The sequence below is a fragment of the Euleptes europaea genome, chromosome 2 (genome assembly GCF_029931775.1).
Source record: "Euleptes europaea isolate rEulEur1 chromosome 2, rEulEur1.hap1, whole genome shotgun sequence".
NCBI classification, from domain to species: domain Eukaryota; kingdom Metazoa; phylum Chordata; class Lepidosauria; order Squamata; family Sphaerodactylidae; genus Euleptes; species Euleptes europaea.
In genome coordinates, this window is record NC_079313.1 from 24,366,759 (window position 1) to 24,392,452 (window position 25,694).

Sequence of the window (25,694 nt, forward strand, 5' to 3'; positions counted from 1 at the left end):
CTGGAAGGGCTCCGCTGCCGCCTCCAGCTGATCAGCGGGCCTCCTCCTCCCACCTCTCCCGGTAAGTTGGGGGTTCAAGGGCTCTTCCCCCTCCCCCCCCCCAGGGTGGCGCTGGGGTCGGGGTGGGTCTGGAGGGCCCGGGAGGAGGTGGCACTGGGGTTGGTCTGGAGGGCCCCGGAGGCCGGGCGGGAGGGCGACCCGTTGTAGAAGCCGACCCTCGGCTTATACGCGGGTGCCTAATTTTTCCCCATTTTTGGGGTGAAATTAGGCACCTCGGCTTATATGCGGGTCGGCTTATACATGAGTATATACGGTATAAGTCAGGTGTTTTCTCCTGTAACTGGTTCTTTTACATGGAAAAGAAGATGCTAATTCTCTGTTTTCTAGAGGTTACAGGTTCATTTTGAAGAGTTTGCAAATGTAATCTAACATTCAGATTTTTTTTCCAAAGGTTATTTTTCTTAGGTGGCAGCATCTGAAATCTAAAATCAAAATTTGGTTTAAATAAAATACCTGATTTAAATCAAATCTGTTTTTTTCCTGTAAAAATATACATCATTGAGCTTTTAAGAAGGCAACACAAGCACATTTTTGATTATAACATAGAGTTTGATCTGTGTATTTGCAAATCTCATCCACTCCTTATATGCTGGCATTGTTCAGATTGTTGCATGGGTTGTTTTTGTTGCCTTTTGGTCATAACTGTACCTTTTAGAAACCAGTGTGGTCTGGTGAATCAAAGGTTTTGCTCAAGAGCTTAGGGAGCTAGTTTCTATACCTTGCATATCCTTAGCATCTCCAGGTTGCAGGGGGAAGTCACTGTTCCTCCATTAGTAAAATTAGTAAAATGTTGTTGTGAGATGAGCATATGGTTAAATAATGTCGTGGTAGCCTCTTACTCTCTGACCTCGGAGTGTATTTTGTGTGCTATGTACAGATGTCTTTGGGTGGTACATCTGAAGACCCACATTTTTATCTTCTACGAGGGAATAAGTAGGACAGAAAAACACAGAGGATAGTGGATTTGCACTTTAGGAATCCTGGAGGATCAAGGCTAATGAGACAAAAGGTTTGACAAAAACTAGGAGGTGGTCCTGTTGAACGCAAGTTTTTGGTTCACTCCATTGGGTATTGGAAGGATCACATTGGGAATCTGGTTCATGGCCCAGGAAGAAGGCACACTGGTGCTTCTGCGTGTGACGTTTTTGCCTACCCTGACAAAAAATTAATGTTACTTGATGGCTTGTGTCTGTTTTTCTCTTCAGGTCAACAGACAGTCAGCTAAAGCTATGGAATGTAGGAAAGCCACACTGTCTGCGTTCCTTTAAAGGTCATATCAACGAGAAGAATTTTGTAGGCTTGGCGTCAAATGGAGATTATATTGCCTGTGGTAAGTCAAAGAGCCATTCAACATAAGGGTCTAAAATGTACTGTCGGTTTTAAGCTCTGTATGAGTGGGTAGCTCATGTTGTGTGTTGCACAGTGGTTTAAAGGCACATAGGGTACCCCTCACCCCCAATATCGAAACTCCTAAATGTTCCTATTTTACCTGTGGGTAGGGATTTGGGTAAAATTAGAGGATGGACAGTCCAATCCTAACAGGACGGCCCCTGAACCAGCTTAGGAGCTGTTGTGACCCTGGTGCCAGCGTTAGTGCCACTTGCGCCAGTTAAACTGGAACTAACGCCAGTGCTGGGCCATTTATACCGGCTCCAGGGAGCAGCGTGAGCTGCAGGCACCGGCGCAGCCTCACCGGCAGTGTTTTCCTGATGCAAGGGCTTGCGCCGGCATCAAAGGGGGCCTTCCCAAGGGCGGAGCTGGAGTTTCACGGGGTTTTGTTAAAATTACCTTTTGCCTTCCTTTTTTGGGCTGGGAAGCTGCTCAAGAGGTGGTGTGGCTGTGCTGTCCCCGGGTGCTTCTTAACCACCACCCTTAGGATTGCACCATTAGTCATTAAGAAGGTTCTCACAGTTACATTTGTTGAATACTCAACAGGACAGATCCTCATGGACAAGAGGAATCCTACCCAGTTGATAGTAACAAATATTAACTCGATTCACCTTTTTATGCTTGAATATTTGACTTTAATCATCTGCGGAGCCTATAAGTCTTGCAGTATAATTTTTTTCAGAAGCCCAGTGAACCGTTTTGGGTGGGGGGGAGAGAAAGAGGAGAGGAATCAGTGCAGCAACTTAAATTTCATCTGGGGACAATTTCCAGCTACACCCAAAGATGCTACTCATTCTTTCTCCTCCCCAAAAATTCTTGGCAAGATTGAACGCTTATGAAAGCTAGTGATAGCCTAGAATTAATCGCTATGTTCTATGAACCAAACAGCAACCTTCAGAAGATTCTGGCAAAGTTGATAGGGTTTTGTTCAAGTTCTTGTGCTACTTGTGTGGTCTTAAAAGTAAAATACTAGATGGACTGATTTTTACTTTTAAAACCAGTCTTTGTTTCTCCTTCATCGCTGCAGGTATGTGCAATAACTACTTACTCTTTTCCTCCCCCGAATCCTGATGAGTTTGTTATCAGAGAATCCCAAATTCTTGTTAGTCATCTTTACTCCCTGAGAACCCGTAGCCTTCTGTGATCTTTGACTTGAGTTATGGAATTATTAAATCATATAACTGGAAGAGACCCAGCGATCCAGTCCCCCATTTCTTATATATTTGTTACACTTGGAGAATCCTCACCAACTGCCTGTCCCACCTCTTTTAAAGAAACCTGAGAGGGAGATTCCACGATTCTGTCCTGAGCAGTTTATTCCAGTGACAAACTGTTTTTTAAAACTGTACATTTTTCTTCACGTTTAAGAATCTAACATGCTACAATTCAAAAGTATTGAAGAATCATCACCAGTCATTCTTTTAGAGACTATTTAAAATATTTGAAAGGGCAATTGTGTCTTTCTTTTATTGCTCTATTTGAAAAATAACCCAATACCTTCCATCTAACCTTATAAGATGCCCTTTGCAGACATTTTATCACCTTTTCTGGCTTGCCTCTGAATCCTTTCTAGCTTATTAGACTCCTCCTTGAACTCTGGCGACCTAAGCAAAGCAGAATGAACATGCCACTGAAGAACAGAGACAATAGTGTAGCATCTTGGAAAAGATGCTTTGTGTTTAGACCATGTAAAACTGTGTTGGCCTTGAGGACCACTGTCTTGCATTGCTGGCACTGGCTCATTGTATCACCTGGATTTTGTGTCTGCTATACTACATTTATACATTGTTACACATTAGTGATGTTGATAGATCACGATGGGTAGCTGTGTTAGTCTGTCACTAGCAGAAAAGTGCTCATTCTTATCTTGGAGTTCTCTGGTGTAGCTGGAACGGCTGGCTTTTGATTGGCTGTATGAGAAGTGGGATGGAATAATCTGTACAGATCTTTAGGAATCCCCCACACATTGCCAATGTCTATCTTTCTTTCCTCTTTTTGTTAACTATAGGAAGTGAAAATAACTCCCTCTACCTGTACTACAAGGGTCTCTCAAAGACACTGCTAACCTTCAAATTTGACACTGTCAAAAGCGTTTTGGACAAGGACCGGAAGGAGGATGACACAAATGAGTTTGTCAGTGCTGTATGCTGGAGAGCACTGCCGGACGGGGTAAATATTTACTTATTCTCCTTTCCTATTGTGTCATAGAAAAAAATGTTTCCCTAATGTGGGTTGGGCAGGGCGTTCCTTTCAGTTAGCTTGAGGTTGGCGGTAAACGGTTGCTAAAGCATGACAGGCTGCGGAAGGTCCTGTTTTTGAGTCAGGAAGCAGCCAGAGTTGGTGCAAAAAAAACCTATTACTGTAGTCGCATGAGAGCTGGTTCCCTGTGGTGTTGTCTGCTGCCAGGAATGTCTTTACTGAGGAACCAGCATATTATGGTGTTATGCAAATGATGTTGGAGCTACATATGACACAGGTCTGGTTCTCACTGATAAGATGCATCTACGTCTGGGCCGTGACACCATACTGCAGGGGTTGGTTCACATGATGGAATGTGTGCCTAGACAACCTAGCTTGTCAGGAAGCAAGTTCTAATCTAGCCTTCTCCTGGACATGCTAGGTTTCTTTATGTAGAGGTGCATTCCATCATGTCAGCCTCTACCTGCAGTCTAAAGTGCCATAGCCCAGACACAATTGGGCTGCACCAATAGGGCTGTGCTTCTGTGCCTTTGCTGCAATGTATAAATGGGCCTAAGGTACTAGGCGTTTGCAAGTTAGCTGTTGAAATTATGCAGTGGCATTTTGTGTAATTGGAATGATAGATTGTGCTTTAAAGCAAAGTTAATACAGTGTAATGGTTGGGATTTTAAGCTCACGTAACCCAGCCCACCCCCAACCCCAATTTATTGCTATTGGAGAACATTAACTTCTGTTATATATATGCTTTTGCATTTAACGATGCCATTTTGAATGAACAGTTAATATAAAAGGTGACAGAAATATGGGTGCTGTTTGAGTCTTCCTAGCCTTTTATACATAAATGTCTCTTCCCACATTTCATTTGAAACCTTGTTCTCCTTTTAAGTGTCTTGACCCTTTTTAATGAGTAGGAACTTTAGCTTTGTTAAGAAACATTCGTTCGACATACAGGCCTTTCACTGAATCCTGAACATATAATAGCAGCCTCTGAGATGGCAGTGCAGTACTGTCTCATTCATTCTGATAGAGGCGCACAAAGTTTCGGCAATTTTTTGTTTTTTCTGCAGATATGCTTGTACCTCGAGTAAATTAGGAGGTGGTTGCCCATTCTTGTTTGTGGATTGTGGTGTATTACTGTACTACTGTCTCTGTAGCCAAGGCCACTGCCAGGGGTGGTGCTATTCAACAAACTAATGTGTGAATTCATATATCACAGCAAACGATAAATTGTGGTTAATTCTCCAGCTGTGAACTCCAGTTTCAAATCCTGATTTGATACAACCCCAACAAACCTTAGTTTGTTGGACGTATGCACTCAGACATCGCAACTAACCAGACTTTGATTCAATTTCAATTTATTACAGTGTCCAAGTGTAGTCATGCCTCCATGGCAAAACTGCCCTTTGGCCCCAATAATACTGTTGCTGCCAAGCTTGCTCTCTTGGAGCATATGAACTGTATGTGACAACAGTTTCCATTGCAGCCGGGAGTGCTGTCTCCTTTTCCCTCAGCATACATGTTGCGGGGAGGAAGATGGGCAAAGAAGAAGTGCAGGCCCAAAACATGCAGGCCCAAAATATGCAGAACAACTTGAATTGTAACTGCCTTCCTCCACATCTAGACTGTGAGCATTGCTGGGTGGGAGAACGATCACCATTCTCCATAATAAAGACTCAATGACTCTTGTGACAGTAACGTACGCATTCATATTTTTTTAACAATTACATTGCTGAATAAACAAAGAACTCCTGTCAATTGAAGTAGGGTAGTATGTGATACAGGGCTCAGCCTAGGCTTGGTACCAACAAGTTCTGAGAACCCAGACAACCTCCTAGCGAGAAGGCCATGTAGTGCAAATAGAGTTGGCCCCGTTTGCAGGCAGCTGCAGAGATGCTCCGCAATGCAAATTCTGCTCGAACTGCTAGTGTTCACTGAACAGCAGCAAGCAGTTCAAACTGCATTACAGGAATTATTAATCAACTGGTTCTTCCCCCCCCCCCCATTTTTCAAATGTAAAATTAGATTTGGCATTTATCTAGACACAAACTTGATCAATATAACACTTAATGTTTGTCAGATATTTATGTTGAAGCTTTAATTTGTTAGAATGATAAAAGCAGGAAACGCCACAAGTTGCTGTTCTTCATTTGTGACAGCATAGGCTTTTCACCTTTTGTTGGTAACGCTTGGCTTCTGGGTGTGAGCCAAAAGGAACAGTTGTCAGGAGAGCCCCATAACTCAGTGGCAGAGCATGAACTTTGTGGGCAGAAAGTCTTGAATTTAACGCCTCACGTTTGTAATTGCAAGGATCCGTGTAGCAGGGCTGGGAAAGACCTCTCCCTGAGACAATGGCCTTTTATGCAGGGACATTTCCCTGCGGTCACCCCCGCCAACTGCTTCAGGGCTTCTTTTTGATTACACATGCCTTTTCCACCCTTAGAGGTTGCCTAGGTCTCCCTGTGCGTTTTGCCCGCATTTTCCTGATTCTGGCTAAAACAGTATCTGGAAAACACTGGCAGAACATGTAGGGAGAGCGAGGCATCCTCTGATGAGCGTAAAAGAAGAAGAAGAAAGAATCAAACTGGCTTACAATCACCTTCCCCCCCCCCCCCAACAGACACCCTGTGAAGTAGGTGGGGCTGAGAGATCTCTAAGAGAACTGTGACTAGCCCAAGGTCACCCAGCTGGCTTCGTGTGTAGGAGTGGGGAAACAAATCTAGGCATGCATAATCAAAAGAAATCCCCGAAGCAGTCGGTGGGGGTGACTGCGGAGAAACGTCCCTGTATAAAAGGCCAACCTCTTCCATTCAGAGTAGACAGTACTGAGTTATATAGAAGCATGGCCCAACTTGGTATACCACAACTTCATGTGTTCATATGACAAATTTCAGTCATTTGGCCAGTTTGTAATCTTCTGTAAAACTTGTAAACCTTGGGGCAAAATAGAAATGTAAGTTTATGCTGGCACAGGAGTATGCAAACGCTTAATTTGTACACTCTTCACTTTAAGCACATAAATACATTTACTAGGAGGGGGGTGGATTGCTCATCAAGGTAACTTGCAAATGCAAAGTATCATGTGCTGAAAAGCGACTTTGAACCATTAGAATAACATTAAGCCCCCTGCTGATAGATGTTTTGACTTGTTTTTTTAAAAAAAACAACAACTCATTTTCAATAAATTGGCCTTTATGTGGAAATACAGAAGTTTGAAAATGAGCTCCACTTTCAACAAGGTGTCACATTCAGTAAGATGCTGGCATTTTCAAGCATACCAATCAACAAGGCTGAGCAAATGGCCCCAGACTGCTGTTTCACACATTATATATAATATTGAATATCCTGGTTCATCAGAACAGTCTTTTACTTCCTGCTGGTGAATGTCTTTGTTTTGAAATGGAGGGGAAAGTTGTGGTCACATGTTCTGTAAAACGCAAAGTTGCCTGCAGAGGTTCATTCAGGAATTTCTGTAACTTTTTGAGCATTTATCTTCTTTTTCAGTAATCAAAACAGACCTATTACCCCATGATTAAAGTCATACCTATTGACTGGTTATCAACTATGTTTTTGGGGAGTATCTAGTTTCATTTTAATTTAGCATGAGTGATACAATGCTGAAACCAGGTATGTGTGGAGTGGGAATTCACACGTATGCCAGTCAGGGTGAGAGGTGTGCGTGCGATTTCCCACAATCCAGTTAACGGTCACCTGAGCAGGGCCCTGGCACGCCTCATGTTTTTGCCGTTCCTACCTGTTTTGAAGCAGTTGCATATGGAACTTGGCTACTTTGTCACTTACAATGTTAGAAGTGTTAGCCCTGACTGCTTCCTTAGACTGCAAAAAGATTGTGTGATGGCCAGTGTAGCGGTTAGAGATGAAGATCTGGGAGGCCCAGGTTGATATCCCCACTCTGCCATAGAAGTTTGCTGGACGACCTTGTCTCACACCTAGCCTAACCTACCTTACAGGGTTGTTGTGAGGGTTAGGTGGAGGAGAGGAGAACGATGTAAGCTGCCTTGAGTCTGCATTGTGGAAAAAGGCAGTGGGTATAAATAAATAGTATTGTTGAACTCAAAATCAGATGGTTATGTAAATGAGACATGGTCTCAGTCTATCATCCTCATCATAAAGAAGTAATTTAATCATGTGTTGTTCTGATTTTTACATGTGTCTCTGCTTGTCTGTAAATAGGATCACTTGGAAGGGTAGGAATCCAAATAGTATAGCATGTTTTTGATAACTGCAGGGAGATTCAGAAAAAAGAATAAAATTGCATGCAAATTAGTCAAGGAAAACCCTTAGCGCCTTGCAGGGAGAGGAGAAGAATTATATTAATCTAGGATTGTAAGTAGTTCATAAATGAGCTTTCTGCCAGCAGGGTCAGTGTTGTTGGCTTGCTTTCTCCTGGTACTCCTGCATGCATCGCCTTTTTGCATCATGGTGAGAGTAGCTTGCTAATAAGCCAGGAGGCTAGAGTTCGGGACCCTTCTCTCTTCCCACCAACCCTTCTGCTGTCCAGTGTTGTTAGTTTATTCCTCATGTTTCTCAATTACCTCCTGTTGAAAGTAAGTAATTGTGTAGAGCTCTGCCTACTTCCTATGTTTGTTGGCTGATTTTTGGCTAGTTTTGTTGGAGGGATTGGTTTATTGTAAGATTTGTTGAAGGAGGACTGGCTACTGAGTGCCGTACAGAGGGCTTTACAAAGTAGCTGGCTTCCATAGGTCAAGGTCAGGTATTATAAAATTGAAAAAAATACAAAACTATCCATCTTTCAAATGTTGGTTGTTGCGGATTCGTATTCTGAACCTCACCTGCAATTTACACAAAATAGCCACTTTAGAAAATATTCAGACATGGAGAAAATGGTAAACACACCCCTCCAATAATGTATGACCCTGACACAGCAGGAGGAGTACTGTGACCCTTCCAGCAAAGGAGAAAAGATGTAATTAGTTTCTCCCAGGCTCCAAAGATTTAAAAGTGTGTGCCATGGGAACTGTTAGAAGGTGGTGACCCTCTTCTTTCATTAAATACATAGTTGTGTCAACTCACCCTTACTGTTAATAGTGACGAGAAAATTCTTATGACTTCTTATGACCATACACACACTATTGTTCCTGTATCTCCCTCTATTCCAAATCCAGTGAAGAGTGGGAGGAAATGTTTGACTCTCATCAAAATACAGGCACTTTATTCCTAGACTCTTAATGCGGCATGTGTATATCTACAGTTACCTTCTTATCCATTGTCCAGTTTCAAGTTTGTCACTGCATTTTATTTAGTTATTTGGGGACATTTGTACTTCACTGTGTTGGGCACTTCATTCTACCACAGGGGACATGGACTCTGCTCAGCTGGTCCAGGTCTCAATGAAGAGTCCAGTGTTATCCTATCCCCAAATGCATCGGGATCCTTTTTATTGCCACCAACAGGGTTAAGATGTAGACGTATGGTTGTCTAGTAACTGGCAGGCCAAACACTGTATCTTAAGGGGCTTGCTTCAAATTAAGAACTGTCCTTCCTACTCCAGATCTCCATGATACAGAGGAAGCATTGGATTCTTGTCTTATTAGAGTAGTTCACATCCAGGCTGGAGTCTTCCTTCTTTCTCTTTGTATCTCTGTAAATGTGAGCCAGATTAGGCTTTGAGATGGGTGCAGACAGATCACCGTAATACCAGTTAGGGTACAAAAAGGGAAAGTGCATAGTTGAGCAAAAGTAAATAAGTGTATCCTCTCACTCTAAGTCTGAAACTATGGAATGAGGAGGCAGGCAGAATGATGTTAACGTTACCTGATTTCTCTTCAGGATCTGTGCATGCCTCTCTTTTCCGGCCATTTTGTTGACCTACTTCCTTGAGGCACAACACTCCTCCTTCAAAGGAATCCCCAGATCTTTTTGTCTCCAGACTAAGAACAGACTATTATAGCCCTTAAGACCCCTGTCATCCTACCTAGTGGTCAAGCGGGCACCGGCCAGCTCATGGTACTCCAGGAAAAGGGGCTTTGCTCTCTTGGCTAACCCCATCAGTATATAAATTAACGTTGTGGCTGGAAGGAAGCCAGAGAGAGAAACTTGTTCTGTAGTGTTTTGCCTACTAGTAATGGTAGTTTTAGGTTTATCTCTGAGCATCTACAAAGCTATACATTTAACATTTATCTTGCAAAGATGTAAATTTTCATGGACATGCCAGGATGAATCCCCAGTTACCTGCTTGAGACAGATAACAAAAGAGTGTGGCAATAAAATGTAGTTTTAAAATATTGCGTAAGTAAAACAACTTAAAACAAGGCAAGAGCACTCATCACTAAGCAATGAAACCATCCCAATATATATAAAAATTGGCAGCATTAAATAACCATGAACATATTAATAGTCTCATTTACTTCTTTCGGGCAATCGGTTCTCAAAAAGAGCATTTAGGTAAATATTTTTGTTGTTGTTCAGCAGTAGTGCCAGTTTCCACTTAGAAGTCTTTTTAGTGCCTCAGTTTGTTCTGTAAACAGAACCAGTTGGGCAAGGTAGCTGCTTAGATGGAAAACCGTTAGACAGGGAGTACGGTCATTTATTTAGCATTAACTTTGCATAGGCATATTATTGGTGAAGAACAATTTTGTGTGCAGAGTAATTTTCATGTCATGTTTTCTTAAGGGAATTGTGCTTGCATGGATTTGCATATAATGCTTGTTAAAAGTCTGTTTCCTGTCGCCTTATAGATTCCCATAGTAGATGCCGTTTCGTACATAATTAATTGGAGAAAGGTGCCTAGCCTGCTGTAGCAACTCTTCACTCGGTTATTACCACCTCAGGAATCCTACTCTTGAGATTAACATGAGGCTGTCCTACTGTGTTAGTAGTGGCACGCGCGTAGTTTCAGAATTTCAGTGTTTTGACACTTCAATCCTTCTACGAGGGCCTTTAGATAATGTGATTATGCAAAGTACAAGGGGGGAGTTATTAGAAGAAACACTTTTTTAAAAAAAGCATTTTTATCTGATTTCCTTTTTGTTGCCTCTTTGGCCAGACGCAGGGCTCCCTAGAGATTCCTCTTTAGGAAATTGGTTCTCACTCACAAGAAGGAGGCTTTAGAAGGTCAAGGCTCCCTCAGTCCCCCATTCCTCAGTCTGCATGGGTTGCCTGCAATTAGCAGCCATATGTTCTGTTGGCTCTCAGAGGCTGCTTTTTGGGAGGGGCTCTCCCAATTCTATAACCCACCTGTGTGACCTCTCTAATTGCAAAACCAACCACAAATCCGTTTTGGTTTTACTGTACAGAAATTAATGGAATGTCAACAAGCAGCTTATTGGCTTACTTTAAAAAAAACTCATTTGTACAGGGAGAATAATTGTGTTTTTATTACCTGCTATTTTTAACTTCATTACCACATCGCCTAACACTGCACTATCTACTAAACCACTTGCTTTTCCAAAATCAATGCTTTTCTGAGAGCTTGGGTCCTGCTTTAACTCATGTGTTCAGACTGTTTCAGTACAGTTTAAATTCTAAAATACACAGATGTTAAGGATGTATGTTGCTGCTTAAACTGGGAGGCATTGGGCAAAGGTAGACAGGCCAGTGTACATAATTTTTTTAAAGTAAAAGTATCGGGGACTTCAGCCTACCGAAAAGTCAGGGTTGGATTGTGATATTAGGTAGTACAACTTGGCACTATAGAATGAACCACTGATTTTGAATAACTTTCAGTACTTCCTGAACTGGTTCTCTCCCAAAATTGCAGGTACGAGTGTGCGCTCACACAACCTGATATACTTTCTTAGGTACCTAGCAATTGAGGCAGAAAATCATCTATATTCTTACTGCATTGCTGACCAGTTGGTGATAAAAATGATTTGCCATTCTTTCAAAATGGCAGTAAATATCTGCTAGCAACCATAGTAACAGAGCCAGCATGGTGTAGTGGTAGACTCTAATCTGAAGAACCCACTCCTTTGCATGAAGCCTGCTGGGCGACCTTGGGCTGGTCACACTTCTCTCAGAACTCCCTCAGCCCACACAGAGGCAGGCAACCACCTCTGAACATCTCTTGTCTTGAAAACCCTAAGGGGTCTCCATAAGTCAGCTGTGACTTGACACACACACAACCATAGCAAAATCATGTTCTTTTTGGCTCTTTGTGCTGAGATTTTTTTTAGACTGAGCTGATATGGACGTGGTAGATTCCTTGTCCATGGTTAGGAGTTTGTGGGCAAGCCACGGGTTTGCATGCTCCTGTCCTTCCCACGTTTAAGGCTTACATTGGCACTGAATTTAGCCCATGGTTACATGCTTCACCAAGGTCCACCCCCTCAGTCTACCAAATTGAGTTTCTTCCTTAAACGGATCCTGTGCATCTGGTTGCTTTTCATAGTCCTTGTCAAGGGCAGCGGCAGTAAGCCAGTAGAGCTCTCATCGCCTGAGACCAGCAGCAAACCAGATTTGAATTCTGCCACTTTAAATGCTTTCACCTAACAGTTAACACAGCTTGTTCAATGGAATAAATGCATCATGTCCTATTTAACTTGCAGCTTTATGCGAGGTGTCTTAATGAAGCAGTTATAATTTCCCTGTTGCGGGGGATTTGGGGCTGCCGCAACTTTTAATGTACTTTGTTCATTGACTGTCAACTCCTTCCTCTTGGTTTGTTAATTAGGCTTCGCCATAGTAATTGCTTAATATTCCCACAATATTTAAATGTTATAGAAAAGCTGTGGGCTAATAGTTTGTTTTTTTTTACCTGCCTCCATTTAAAGTTTTCGTCAGACAGTTTTGCCTCTTGGTGAAATTAAAGCGCTGATGTGGAAGCAGTTGCGCCTAGATTTATGGCCTTGAACTACTTCTGTTTCTCGTTTGATATGGAGAGGATAATTATAATTTCACTTTTAATAGGCCTCTCTTCATTTTCACTCTGTACCATGTTGTGCTGCGGAAAAATCAGTTTAGGTGAGAACTGAGTAGATGCAAGTTTATGTGGTGTCATTGGAGCCTGACGTGTTTTTGGTGGCAAAGAACGGAATAGATTTTTTAAAGCAGCTGCATGAGGTTGGTTAACTGCTTTCAGTTCAACGATCTCTCTCTCTCCCCCCCGCCCCCTCTGGTGCTTTCATTATTTATGTGTTTAAAGTGGGCAGTTTGGTTGCCTCTGTGTGTGTTTCTTGGCTTTAGTGCTTTTTGTTTAAAAGTGGAATTTCCAGGAGCCCAAGTATGTAGAGGTTTAAGGAAGGAGTGTCCGATTCCTTGCAGAAGGAAATCATGACTTGCGGAATGAATGGTTCCACTGAAATTTGGCCAGTTTTCCAGTTCAAAGCATTTTTTTAAAAGTGAAACACTTTTGCCAAGAACTAGTGAAGGCGCACAACAAGGCCGAGAAGACGGATGGAGTGCATTGGGGTGCGTAGCTGTGAGAATTAGAGGGAACCGAAAGAAGTATAAGAAGTGGAGTAGAAAGCTGATGGTATAAAACCCCAGCCATTCCTTCATTTGAGGCTGCAGTCCCCCTCGCATTTATTCATTCTTCAGTCTGCTGATGCCAAAAATACATATGTGTTAATGTGCATACACTGCCATCCGGTGTCCTGTGGTGCTCCTGTGTGCCATCACAAGCCTCTTTGACATGGGGAAATCCATTGTTTTCAGTGTCAGGGAGAGTTAGTTCTAGTGAGGAAGCATAGAGTACCTGTAACCTGCTGCTGCTCCCCTCCAGATTTATTTATTTTTAATTTTATTTCATTCATTTGCACACCACCTTTCTCCCCAACAAGGACCTAAAGCAGCTTACGTCATTCTCCTCTCTCCTCCATTTTATCCTCAAAACAACCCTGTGAGGTAGATTAGGCCGAGAGTGTGTGGCCGTCCAAAGGTCAACCAGCGAGCTTCCATGGCGCGAGGGGTGATTCATGCCCGGTTCTCAAAGATTCTAATCCGACACTCTTAACCGCTACACCACTCTCAGATTTGTCTCCCTGAACCACATGATTCTTACAGAATTGCCAGAGGCAAGATTCTGGATGTCCTGACAGTGTTTGGATTTAGGATCACAACAGACAATAAGCTACATGGAGGCGCCAGAGCCACTTTGTTTGGCTGATCTGAGAACTATGAGTTTAGATATTCACACGAGAGGTTATGATCAGTGGTTGGCACTGTGTATATTGAATCTTTTGTCTTATTATTTCCCCCCTTCTTTGCTTTTATTGTAGAATTGGGCTGTGCTGCCCTCCTTAGTTAAGTATATGGCTGTTATGGAGAGGTACATTATAGTGCAGCTAGCAGATTTCTGATATGTATAGATATTATAACACAGAGGGGGCAGATTCTATTTCTATGGCATTTTTAGATGTGAGATTTGTGAAGAGTTGACAGGTTCTTGAATCCCATGAAAGAACAACTTGTAGATACTATGCACAAAGACATCTAGACCCCTGTGTTTACACACCTAGTTCGTAAACTACTTTAAAAATGAATTCATTTGTCGTCTCCAGCAGCAGGTGATTGTTTTGCTGCAACTACAGTTAGCTATATTAATAAAACAAACACCCTATTCATCATAAAGTGGGACGGGTAGAACTTAGGCCCAGAATACCAATAGTTGTTTTCCCCCCATGTTTTCATAACACCATTTGTTAATCCCTTTAAAAGAATCAGCCGCCTGATAAAACAGCAGAGGATAATTGCCATGTGTTCTCTTTGTCAGTGCGACTTCTGTTGAGTAAATCATCAACAACACACCTATGTGAGCGGAATGCCTAAAGCGGGACTAATCCAGAGAGGGTGAAATAGATTACATTCTTAAGTATAATTACTTGCTTAGCTGCCTTCATCCCTCCTGTCTTTTTCCACATATACTCTTCAGAAAACTTACATAGGTATGGAAGTAACGATACACTGTGTGTCCTGGGTCGACCTGTATTCCGTCAACCCAGGCGTTTTTAATTACCTTGGCAAAGGCTCCCAGGACCGTTTTTCTCCTCCGCCACCCGCCTGCGGAACCTCCAGTCACGCAGGGAAGCCCAAATCCCCAAAATCAGCTTCTCTCCCTAGGCGGTACAGACGGCGCCCCAAGAACCCCGGGAGAACCAACACTGCCTCCAAATACTGAGAAGAGAGGCAGGGAGGAGAGCAAGCTCCCGCACACCCACCAGCAGGCTGTAGGAGCCCCACCTGCCTCCAAACAGCTGATGAGCAGCAGGGCGAGGGTGGGGCAGAGAAGAGGCCCGTGGATAATGTGCGACTGCACGTGGGCCAGCTGGGGGGGCTGATGGAAGCTCCCGGTCAGGATCCTTAAATGGACTCGGGGATGGAGCTGGGGCAGGGCCAAGGAGGGTCTAGATCAGCAGGCAGACTATTTAAGGCCAGTTGGGAGTGGCGGCCAGGGAGGAGAGTCCACGGGCTGCTAAGGGCTTTGGCCACCAGCACCCTGGCATCCACCGGGGGCGAGTCCAGCTTAGACTCACCCTTGGAGTGGTCTGAGGCCGATGAAGCTCCCTTGGCCCCTGCCCGTGTTCCCAAACCGGTCATCTCCGAAAAGGGGGATAAGAGCATTCAGGACACTGGGCATATCTGTACAGCCAGTTACCTTCCTCTGGTCACAAGCAGAAGTCGGTGTCTGGTGGGCAGATTTCTAATGAGGCTCAGTTTTGTTATGTGATGATAGAAAGTAATGTCCTATCTCCACACTGGTACTTTTAGCTGCATTCTGTTGTCACCCCTGCACACATTCTCTGATGATGGGGCAGCTGATACAGGCCAGAGGACAGCATTAGGGACTTCAGTTCTGCACAGACTCAAATCGATTCTCATCCCCTTTGATACTGAAATACATTCTTCAGCTGGCACTGGGGTCTATTTTCTTTTCCAGGTAGTCTATCCTGGCTGTTAATATTAAGGAGGAATTTACAACCCTATGTATCTAGCCCAGTCAACTTCCCTTCACTGGGGTCAAGTGGGCAAACAATTGTCACATTTCAAGCACTCTATTAACATTTTCTAGTTGCAGTAAAAAAAAAATTCTAGTTGCAGTGTAATATTTTGGCACAAACTCTCAGTCACAGTAGATTAAGACTGCCAGCATGTGTGGATACTAAGCACTAAAAACACTGAACAATTTAATTATGTATTATTATTAAGCACATTACAGCAGAATAATTGCTGCCAAGACTATTTACATCTAAACAAAAAATATTGTATATGTCTACAATGTAAGAGATTTTTTTTTCAGTGCTCACCCAAATTTCCCAGTTTTTTTCCTCTGGAAAAATTAAGAAATTTGCTAGGGGGCCCTGGGCAAGGCACTATTCTCTCATCTCATAATTGCAATATAGGGATGAGACTGCTGGCTGTCTTTACACAGCTATGTTAAGTATTACTGTGATAATAAATGTGAACCATTCTGAATACTGAAAGTACTATAGAAATGCTAAGATTATCATTACACTGAATAACGCTGTTGCCTTGATAGTCAATACTTGACTGTGGCTTTTATCCCTTTTGGTGTGATAGCTTTCGTTTTTATATTTATATGTCTGTGTGTAACATTTTCCCCAGTACAACAACTGTACAACATAAGGAAAAGTGATTCCACTTGTTCTTCAAGTTAATTGTAAAGAGTCATCCCAGTGTGCCGAGGAGGGAGTTTTACTCCTCATTTTCACTATGAAAAAAAGTGTCTCACATTTTGTTGAGCTATTTTTACTTGGCACAGTGGAGAAATGATCCATCTCAAAAAGCTTCCATGTGCTTTCCCCATATGGCATGCATCCTGCTGAGCCGTCCTGGAAGTAGGCGTGCTTTCCTGTTTGTCTGTTGATGGGGGGGGTGGGAGAGAATCGGTGTTATGTTTGACAATATTGCCATTACAATTCAACCTGTTGTGGCACAGTGAGCTAAATCAAAGCAGCAGTTCCTGAGAAATCAGGAGAGTTTCTAGAAAAATTCAGTGGCTTGGAACCCCTGGTGAATGTCTGCTAACAGATAGCATTTCCATCAGTGGAATGGGACTTCCTTTCCTCCCACTGCAGCTCCCAATGGTCACTGACATATTCCTGGGGGGTCAGGGGTGCCTTAGGAACAGCAGGAGGGGTGGGAGGAGGGAATCTGTGAAAATTACCCCGCCCCTTCAATTAGCAGGCATTTGCAGCAGAATCCACCCCAGTGCCTTATGGTCCTCAGGGTATCATTTTGATTGATGGAAAAAGCTATTGTCGGATGGTCTTGATTGGGATGAAAAATAATTTTTTTATGGGCTATGGACACTATCTCATTCCTCATGTCTCACAAAAGTGGAGTCGGTCTTTTTTTCTTTTTTCTGTTAATAACCTGTGATATTAGTTGGGCAGTGTAAGGAAGGCACAAGTTTATGCTGCAGTTTCAAACATGATATCCAATCTTTTACGCAGACTTCTGACATTTTTTTCATTTAAAACCAGTCAGGTTTGTAGCCCTTCTAGTTGTATAGGAACGTTGTAAAAAGGTGAAAGCAAGCACTGTTTTGAGGCCCTCAGACGGAAGGGGAATATGGCAGAGGTGGTTGAATGTCTTTGTGTCCCACAGGTCCTATTCCTCCTCCTCCCCCTCCCCCTCCTGTAGTACTACAGTGCTGATTTTAGGGAGAACAGAATCCAGCACCCATGACATTGTTAAAAATGGTAAGCAGCTCCCACTTTGCTGGTAATGAACTGCTTCCACTTTGAAGCCGAATGGAGTTCAAGTAAAAAAAATGAAAATGTATTAGAGCACATAATAGGGTAGCATCTCTGTAAGTTAAAATGCACAAATCCCTTGGGATGAATTTGGTGTGCTAGATTGTGGAATTCTGCTCTCTCCCTTGCAGCAAGTCAAGGCCCTTCTTATCAATTTGTTTTTACAAAGAAACCTATATGGCACAAGCCTAGAGAACACAACATCTCTCTGAAATAGGCATGTTCCAATATTGCATTCTGGGTCGCCTTACAATAAGAAAAGCAAGCGGGAATCTGAAGTTACTTCAGATTCTTAGTGGAGAGCAGGGGGAGAAGACAAGTAGGAATGCCATTTCTCTATCCAGGACATTTATCCAGTTGAAATAGTGTTCTTTATTTCCTGTTCAGAGAAGTTACTGAGGATTAGTATTAAAGGGGGGGGGGAGTCTGCATTTAATAAGCTCCTGCTAAATTGACTTAATTATAAAATTTAAATGACTAACTAGATGGGGGGAGATATATGGAATGTGTGAGCTCTTTAGTGGGGGTTTTTTATATGTGAGCTAACAATAGGTCTGACCTGGATTAAACTTGCCTGCTTAATTAATTTTCCTTCTGTCTTTCTTTAGCTTTTTTTGTATGCATTAACATGTGCTTAATTTAAGATGTGAGGCAGTCAGGGGCTTGGGATACAAAAAGGAGGGGATGTAATAAAGGGGCTCTCAATGATGAATCTTTCTCTCACTGGAAGCTGAACGGACCTCCAATGGAGGCAAATGAAATGTCTTTTGTCTGCACTTTCAGCCTTCCTAAAGTAAAGTGAAGGTCTCTGTCTGGTTTAGAACAGCCAGCTGTGCCAGATCGTTCCCCTTCATACATTTTCAAAATCTGTACATAATCCCTAGTGCTGCTGGCATTGCTACAGCCTGGTCTTCCGTGATGAGTTGACTACTGAAGAGAGGTGAGTAGAAGCAGGCAAACTCTTGCTCTCGTTGTGTAGGGCTAACAGTGCCATCCTATGAAAGCTTTCCTGGGAGAAAGCGCCATTAAATAGACCTAGGAATCTTGGTAGATCTACTTAGGATTGGTCTCTGAATATAGCTGTTTCTAGGTAACCAGCTACTTTTAAGTGTCATTGCCACAATGACATTGTTTTCATTTTTTTTTCTCCCAAGAGGCTTTCTGGGTTAAATTAATGGTTGGAGTGGAGGAACAGGCTTGCAAACATCTCCTTCTGATTGCCCCCTAGGAAATTTAAAAAAAACCCACTCTGTGGCTGTCCCACTGAGTTAAAATGGGAAATGAAAATGGCAAATGAGATTTAGAGTGAGCAAGTGTAAATGATGCATATTGGGGCAAAAAATCCTGATTTCAAATATACACTGATAGGATATGAGCTGACAGTGACAGACCAAGAAAGGGATTTTGGGGTGGTAGTGGATAGCTCGATGAAAATGTAGACCCGAGGTGTGGCTGCTATGAAAAAGGCAGATTCCATGCTGGCCTTAATTAGAACAGGAATAGAGAATAAAACTACTGCTATCATACCTTCCCCTTGCTGCCCAGGGTACCAAAAACTAACTGGGTATCCACCTGTCGCCACCAGTGACTCTGAGAGTATGACCCTGTCTGGTAAGAGATACATCTAGAACTCTGTAGCTGCATTGCTGTGTAGAGGCTCCACCAAGCTGCAACACCTCCCCATACCATTCTGCAAGCAAACACAGGATAATCTATCACAATGTGCAAGATACAGTGCTCGAGGGATAGCAAGCTTTTCTGCTGCCCCTTCCCACACTCCAGATAACTAAACCAAATTGGCATGGTGAGATCAGGCTTGGTGCATTCAAAATACAAGGAAATTTAATAAATTAACAAAAAGAGTCACGTGTTCTGTTCAAGCATTGGGCTAAGCAAGGGAACAAAGAAAAGGTGAACGCGTACAGTCCTCTATCCCTAAACTTCGTAAACGATCTTTTATTTCGGATGGGCCAGCTTTACTTGAAGCTGCAGTAGTTTAAAGTTCATCATTACCTTAATTCTCATGGTTGGATCGTTGTCCCTTGCTGTGTGGACAGGATTGAAGTCACTAAGTAAAAGCTTAGTTTCTGTTCATCCAAGGAGTTAGATGCCAAGATTAAGACGGGATCTTCACTGTTTCTTGAATTTAGTGTCCCTTCCCATCTCAAAGGAAGAGTTTTCCTTCTATCACTTTAGTCTTTCCCAGTTTTGTGGCTCTAGATATGACTTCCTAGCATGGTATGAGGTAGTAAGCCGTTGTCCTGCTTCAGCCATGGCTACTCTCATTAGAACAACTAAGAGTTTGAGTGCTCTGTGCTAGGAGCTTGGTGGATTCTTTTTTCAATCTCCTTCGGTCTTCCAGCTACTAGCCTGCAAGTGGGTTCCTGTACATGGAGAGAGATCAGGCATTATAATTAGAATAGTGAGATGAACTTGTAAGTGGAGGGAACTTCTCCACAGTCTGACAACATCTAAGAAAACAATAGTGTGTTTTTGATAAATCCTTGATACCCAAATGTTCTGGCTCTAAATGTCAGCTGTAAGTAACTCCTGAGATTTTTCACTTCAAAATTGAAGCTCCATTGGTTAGAGTTTGAGATATAGTGGAGGAAATTGGGCACGATGCTTACAAGAGACAACAGTGTGTCCCTTTTGTATACCCCCAACCACATCAGATTATGATAGTCAATAAGGATATGGGAAGAGTAGGCAGAGGGTCTCATAGGTATGCCCCTTTCCTGTCTCCTCTCATTTCTCTTTAGCTTTATTACTATGGTTGCAATTGGTGTTCCGTCCTATAATGAGGACAATAGTAACGGTTCTAAATTGACTTTAATTTGCCATTCATATTTTACTTTATTAAATTTCAGCGCCATCATGACAATGAATCAGTTATATGTGCACATCTAATTAATGATCCAATTTGTAAAAATAATACTTTAAATTAGTACTGTGCGATTCATCAGATAATCCGATTGCATGTAGTGAATTTCAGCCATGCAGAGGGCCATGGTCAGTTAAGTAATATCTTGGGTTCACAGATCAGCAGACTGAGGCACTGTGACCATCTTACTTGCTCCAAGGTCAAATATTGCATTGATGGCAAAGCTAGGGAAAAAATCTTGACAGTTCCCAGGGAACTGTAGTCAATACATGGAGGTATTCCTTCATGTGCATTTGCTTCATTAAGTGTAAGAGGTTTCCCCCACTATTTCAATTGTTGCATTGTTTTGAATTGAATTTTATTTTCCTATATTCTGTGGAAAGACTAGTTTTCAAGGTATGTTTTATCTTGAGCAGTCATAACCAGATCCCATAAGGCTGCCTTCAAAGGAGTGTTCTCTCTCTGTTTCTGTGTGAGTCACTGAGCCAGATGTGCCTCCTTATTGAAAGGTCAGAACAGAGCCACAACATGGTCACCCCCCCAACTACTTTGGGGCTTCATTTTAATTATGCATGTATTGTCTGACCTTCAGAAGTCACCTCACTCTCCCCTTACGTTTTCCCCACGTTTTCAGGATGCTGTTTTACCCCGAGTTTAAAGTCTGCCTTGATCCCAAATTGTAGTTCAAAAAAATACACCACAGCCAATTACAAAGCAGCATTTTCAGGGGGAGGGGCTCATGTGTGGTTCAAAAGCTCCATATTTTTGCTGGGGATGCATAATTGGTCACAAGGTACTCCTGGAATTTCTTCGGGGGGGAAGCCCCTGTACATAGTGTTTTGAGAATTCAACTGCAAATACTGTGCAGTTAGAGAGCAGCAGATCCAGCAGAAACAGACCATGCATAAAAGGCCTAAGTAACTCTGCTATAGGTGCGTATCACAAATAATTGATGCAGTCATACCCAGTCTAAGTACCTAAGGACATTGTGTTCGCCCCCTCAGGAAAGGCTAGTTAGGAGGAGGCAGTGCCAAAGAAAAAAATCACGTAGAGATGTGTTAGGCAACCTCCATTGTGGTTAAGAATTTGGGTTTAATTCTCACAGCACGCCAGTAGTTATTCTATGACATAAAGTTTGCAAATTACTAATATAAGCTAAATATATGAGGATTCCATTAGCTACACTGTATCCATTCTAACTACTCCCAGCAATGTATAAAATGGTCAGGTTTGTGAAGTATGCATGGCTCTGTGCCCCAAGAATGCTAAGTAGAGAAGATTTCCTGAATTGTTGGCCTGTACTGCCTTTGTTGCTTAGTATATCATACTCTGCCTTGTTGCAGATTTCTGTAATCCTGATCCTGTTACATTGGTTATTAGATGTCTCATCTTGTTAATATCATCAATGTACTCTGTGTAAATTACTCTGAGTCTCAGTGAGAAAGGCAGACTATAAGTATAGTAAGTAAATACATGCTGTGTTTAGCAATTTTATTTTGGTGATGTCATCTTCTTGTGCCAGTGTGACTTCTGACACCATCTTTTGATGCAATACGAATTCTGCCCAACTGTGGTTGAGGTTGATCCTGTACTACACAGATACTAATTTTCATTAGATGGTAGGATTGGACTGTTAAAGACCCAATTATCTGTGATATGGGCTAGGCAATATCACCACAATGATCTAGTGCTGTTTAAGCTACTATAACTGTTTGCTCTGTCTTGTGTGTGTACAAAGTGTCGTCAAGTTGCAGCTGACTTATGGCCAGTAGGGTTTTCAAGGCAAGTGACTAACAGAGGTGATTTGCCAATGCCTTCCTCTGCATATGACCCTGGTATTCCTTGGTGGTCTCCCATCCAAGTACTAAGCAGGGATGACCTGACCCTGCTTAGCTTCTGAGATCTGACAAGATCAGGCTAGCCTGGGCCATCCAGGTCAGGGTGCTCTGTCTTGAACTTTTATTACAAGAAAAATCTGTGACCCTATCAAAACAGGGTGCAACAGACATTAGAATCAAAATTGGGTGGCTGATATTAGTCCTTATATGCACCCTGTTCCTTGTTGATTTTTTTTTCATCACCTCTTCAGGGTTCCTGCCCAAGGTGGCTAACAAAATAAAACATGATAAAACCATAGAACATTAAGAGTTGGTTATGAAATCCCAGTCAGAGCACAAAAACATAAATCATTGAACAGCTTAAAATAATTTTAACATTTATAAACATAGTGAAAACATATTTAAAAATGGTTTTAAATGCCCAGCCGCTTAATAAAAAGCCTAGTAGAACAGAAATTATTTATCCTGGTGCCTGAAAGAGAGTACATAGGCAGCAGGTGAGCCTCAAGGGGGAGAGTATTTCGTAGGATAGGAGCCACTATTGGAAAAAGCCCTCTGATTTCCACCTACCTCACATCTGAAGGCAGGGGCACAGGGAGTAGGGCATGAGAGGGAAATCTTAGATCACAGGCTGGACAGCATGGGGAGGAGGCAATCCTTAACATTTCTGCTTCTTTCTAAAGCAAGTATCCTGATGAGAGGGTTGCTTCATACATTCAGTTTGTTTCAGCACCATATGAGGGCTCATACCAATATCACTCGCAGAATCATTATCATCACTGTGCCTAAATTAGGTATGTGCCATAGCAGAAATCAAGTGGATGGTAATAGGGCATTAATGTGCGAAGCTTGCAGGACTGCAACTTAAGAGCAGTTACGTAAGAGAATTCTTCCCTGGGTTCATATTTGCAGGTTCTTTGGCTTCTGAAAATGATATTATTGGATATTTTAAGAGATTTGAGTTATGTTGTATTTTCTTCTGAAAATACAAAACAGAATTGTGAGTACACATCTCACTACCTCGCCTAACTATATTAAAGCGATGTCAATGCAGGGACAGAAACAAAGGCTTTGATCCAATGGAAACTTTCTGTGGATGGGGGTGGTGATTTTTGCCAGATCTCCCCATGTTGTTCCTGGGGATCCCCTGTCACCCAGGAGCAGCACTTAAGGAGGCATTTTGGGCTGTAATGGAATGCCATCTGCCTGCAGAAATTACCAGCCAAAGATCCGTAAAAACCAGATGCCGTAAGAAATTAGGGGTGGGTGGGAACACAATCTGCACTGGAGAAGGATTCAGAACAGCCATGCCAAAAAGTATTTTCCTCTCTGCTTTAGTCGTTTACTTTCTTTATTGTTTCCCCAAAATTAACATCCTTTCTTGCTAGCAAGGGATATACATTCTCGTCCTTGAAACACATGATCAAGCTGTCTCTCCTGGCTTTATTTTCCAAATCTTCAACTTGTTGTTAATAATAATCCTTATCTTTTACATAGCTCTTTCAGGAGTCTTTCAGATATTTTACCTGTGTAGTTAGGAAAGATTATTATTTTCAAATTGCAGATGATGGATTGAGAGAAAGAGGATTGCCTGGGGCCACCAAATTATTCATGGCAGGAAGAAGGCTTTAACAAGGGATTTCCTGATTTGAAAATTGGTCTCTTACTCACTACACTGTTCTAGCTCTCTTACATTAATTAATAACCAGGTTTATTTAAATATTCCTATGTGGCTAATTGGTTATCCAGTTCCTTTTCATGTTCTACTAGATGCTTCTTTAGCTCTGCATTGCTAACAAACTTATTTTCCAGTTTTCTCATTTTGTCTTCCGCTTGTATGTGTGACACCTGTCTTTTTTATTGATCTCGAGCTCTGAATTGCCACTTGCAGTGATCTTTTTAGTCCTCCTGGTATAACTGGCCATTATGCCGGAAAACTGGTAGGATTTTAGCATCCATCTTTTCTTCCCTGTCATGAATAAGCTTAAACTTTCCCAGTTAAAAATGAAACCACTTACAGTTTACAATGCTGTCTATCAGTTGTTTGCCAGCAAACAAATTTCAACCTAAGGATAAACAGTTTTCCATCGGTTTGGATTTTGCTCCGTTAATCCAGTTCGTGCATTGCTGCTGTCATAAGCAGGCTAAATAGTTAGCGATAGAAAGAGTTTCTTCATTCCAGCTGCATCCAGCACCTGTTGTATTTCTTATGACACTGTCAGCCCATTCCTGAAGGGAGGGAAGTTAGGCAGTAGCTGGGAATGGTGTAGCCATGCCACATCCACAAAGGCTTCCTGGCCACCGATATTAAAATAAAAGGGATTTAAAATAGAAAACAGGGGAAATGCCCCCACTGAAAAGAGCAAGGTTAGGCCACCAAAAAAGGTGGCATAGCCACGCCGCAGCTCAAGGGGCGTTCCTGGGTCCAAAGAGGTTAATAAACTGCCTAACGGCAGCTCCACCCCTAGGAACGTGGTATGGGCTGCCGCTTCCGAGATTTTGCTGCTGGTATCGCAGCGCCAGCAGCAGAGCCCCGCACAGCAGCATGGCTTCCTGGCGCCAGTGTGTTTGCCCCCTTGCTGGTGTAGGTGCCACTTTATTCCGTGATAAGGTGGCACCTACGCCGGTGCGGGGTCACGCCAGTTCCTGAGGACCTTCAGCCCCCCCTTTAGGATTGCAGCCTGTGTTAAGCACCCCAATGAATGATCCAGATGCAAGAATAAAGAGCAAGCATTTACAGAACAAAAGGTGAAAGATGTAATTGATATAGTAGACAACTCTGGTTACACAAGAAGCAAAGTTTATAAACTAAGAAGTGGCAGAATATGAGAAGCTAAAAGATGCAGTCCAGATATGTGTTAGGTTCACATGAAGCAAAGTACCAAGGCCAGAATGGTCTGCTCTGACTGGAAGTGATTCTCCAAGCTGTTAGGTTCTGTTCTTGGCATCTCTCCACTTAAAATAATCAGATAGTAGGGAGACCTCAACCTATGACCTATTGCATGCGAAGCAGATGTTCTACTGCAGAGTCCTAGCCCTTCCATCTTTGTCTCTCTGTCAGAATAGGAGAGCAGTGGGTTTTTGCACCCTTCCCATACTGGAAGGTTGGATAAGGAAGCAAATGGACTTCTTAGCTTAAGACAAAGAACTCTGGGCCTCCACAAGTCAGAGCCTGTGCATTCTGTGGGTGTATTGTAGTGAGATTTGCTAAGCGTTTTCTGTAATACCTCTAAAAGTATGTGCCATCTCTAAGAATGTGTATGTGACAGGAAGGCAGAATGCTACTGGTAAATCAATGGTCATACAGATCAAACTATGCCTTAAATCTAAACTTGCTGCAGAGGACTGTATTTTCTAATGTACAAGGATGCCAGTATTGGACCCCAACCTAGAGCATTTGATGCTCCAGTCTCTCTGGCCTGGGATGGAACTTGTGCACAGTTGGATATGACAGCAGCTGAAAACACTTGGTGCTGAAATAGTCAGGAGGGCAAGGAAGACTACTATTGAATTCTTAGATTTTTGTTTTTGGGTTCATGCAGGAGAAACACAAGTGAACTTTATTGCTTGGACCGAATGGGAGCACTGTCATCTGACTGTGATTTTTGTTTTGTTTGGGTTCCTTATTTA

The 25,694-nt window shown here is 42.5% G+C and overlaps 1 protein-coding gene and 1 non-coding gene across 2 annotated transcripts in view; both read left to right on the forward strand.

The window, feature by feature from the left end:
• COP1 (COP1 E3 ubiquitin ligase) overlaps positions 1-25,694 on the forward strand; it is a 198,609-nt gene that overhangs the window by 156,490 nt on the left and 16,425 nt on the right. The window contains exons 17-18 of the mRNA XM_056844706.1: positions 1,266-1,390; positions 3,458-3,618. Of these exons, the coding sequence (XP_056700684.1) occupies positions 1,266-1,390; positions 3,458-3,618 (286 nt within the window). The remainder of the gene's footprint in view (positions 1-1,265; positions 1,391-3,457; positions 3,619-25,694) is intronic.
• LOC130474066 (small Cajal body-specific RNA 3) lies at positions 18,065-18,201 on the forward strand. Its single transcript, XR_008933214.1, has one exon. It is a non-coding gene; the product is annotated as a small Cajal body-specific RNA 3 (non-coding RNA).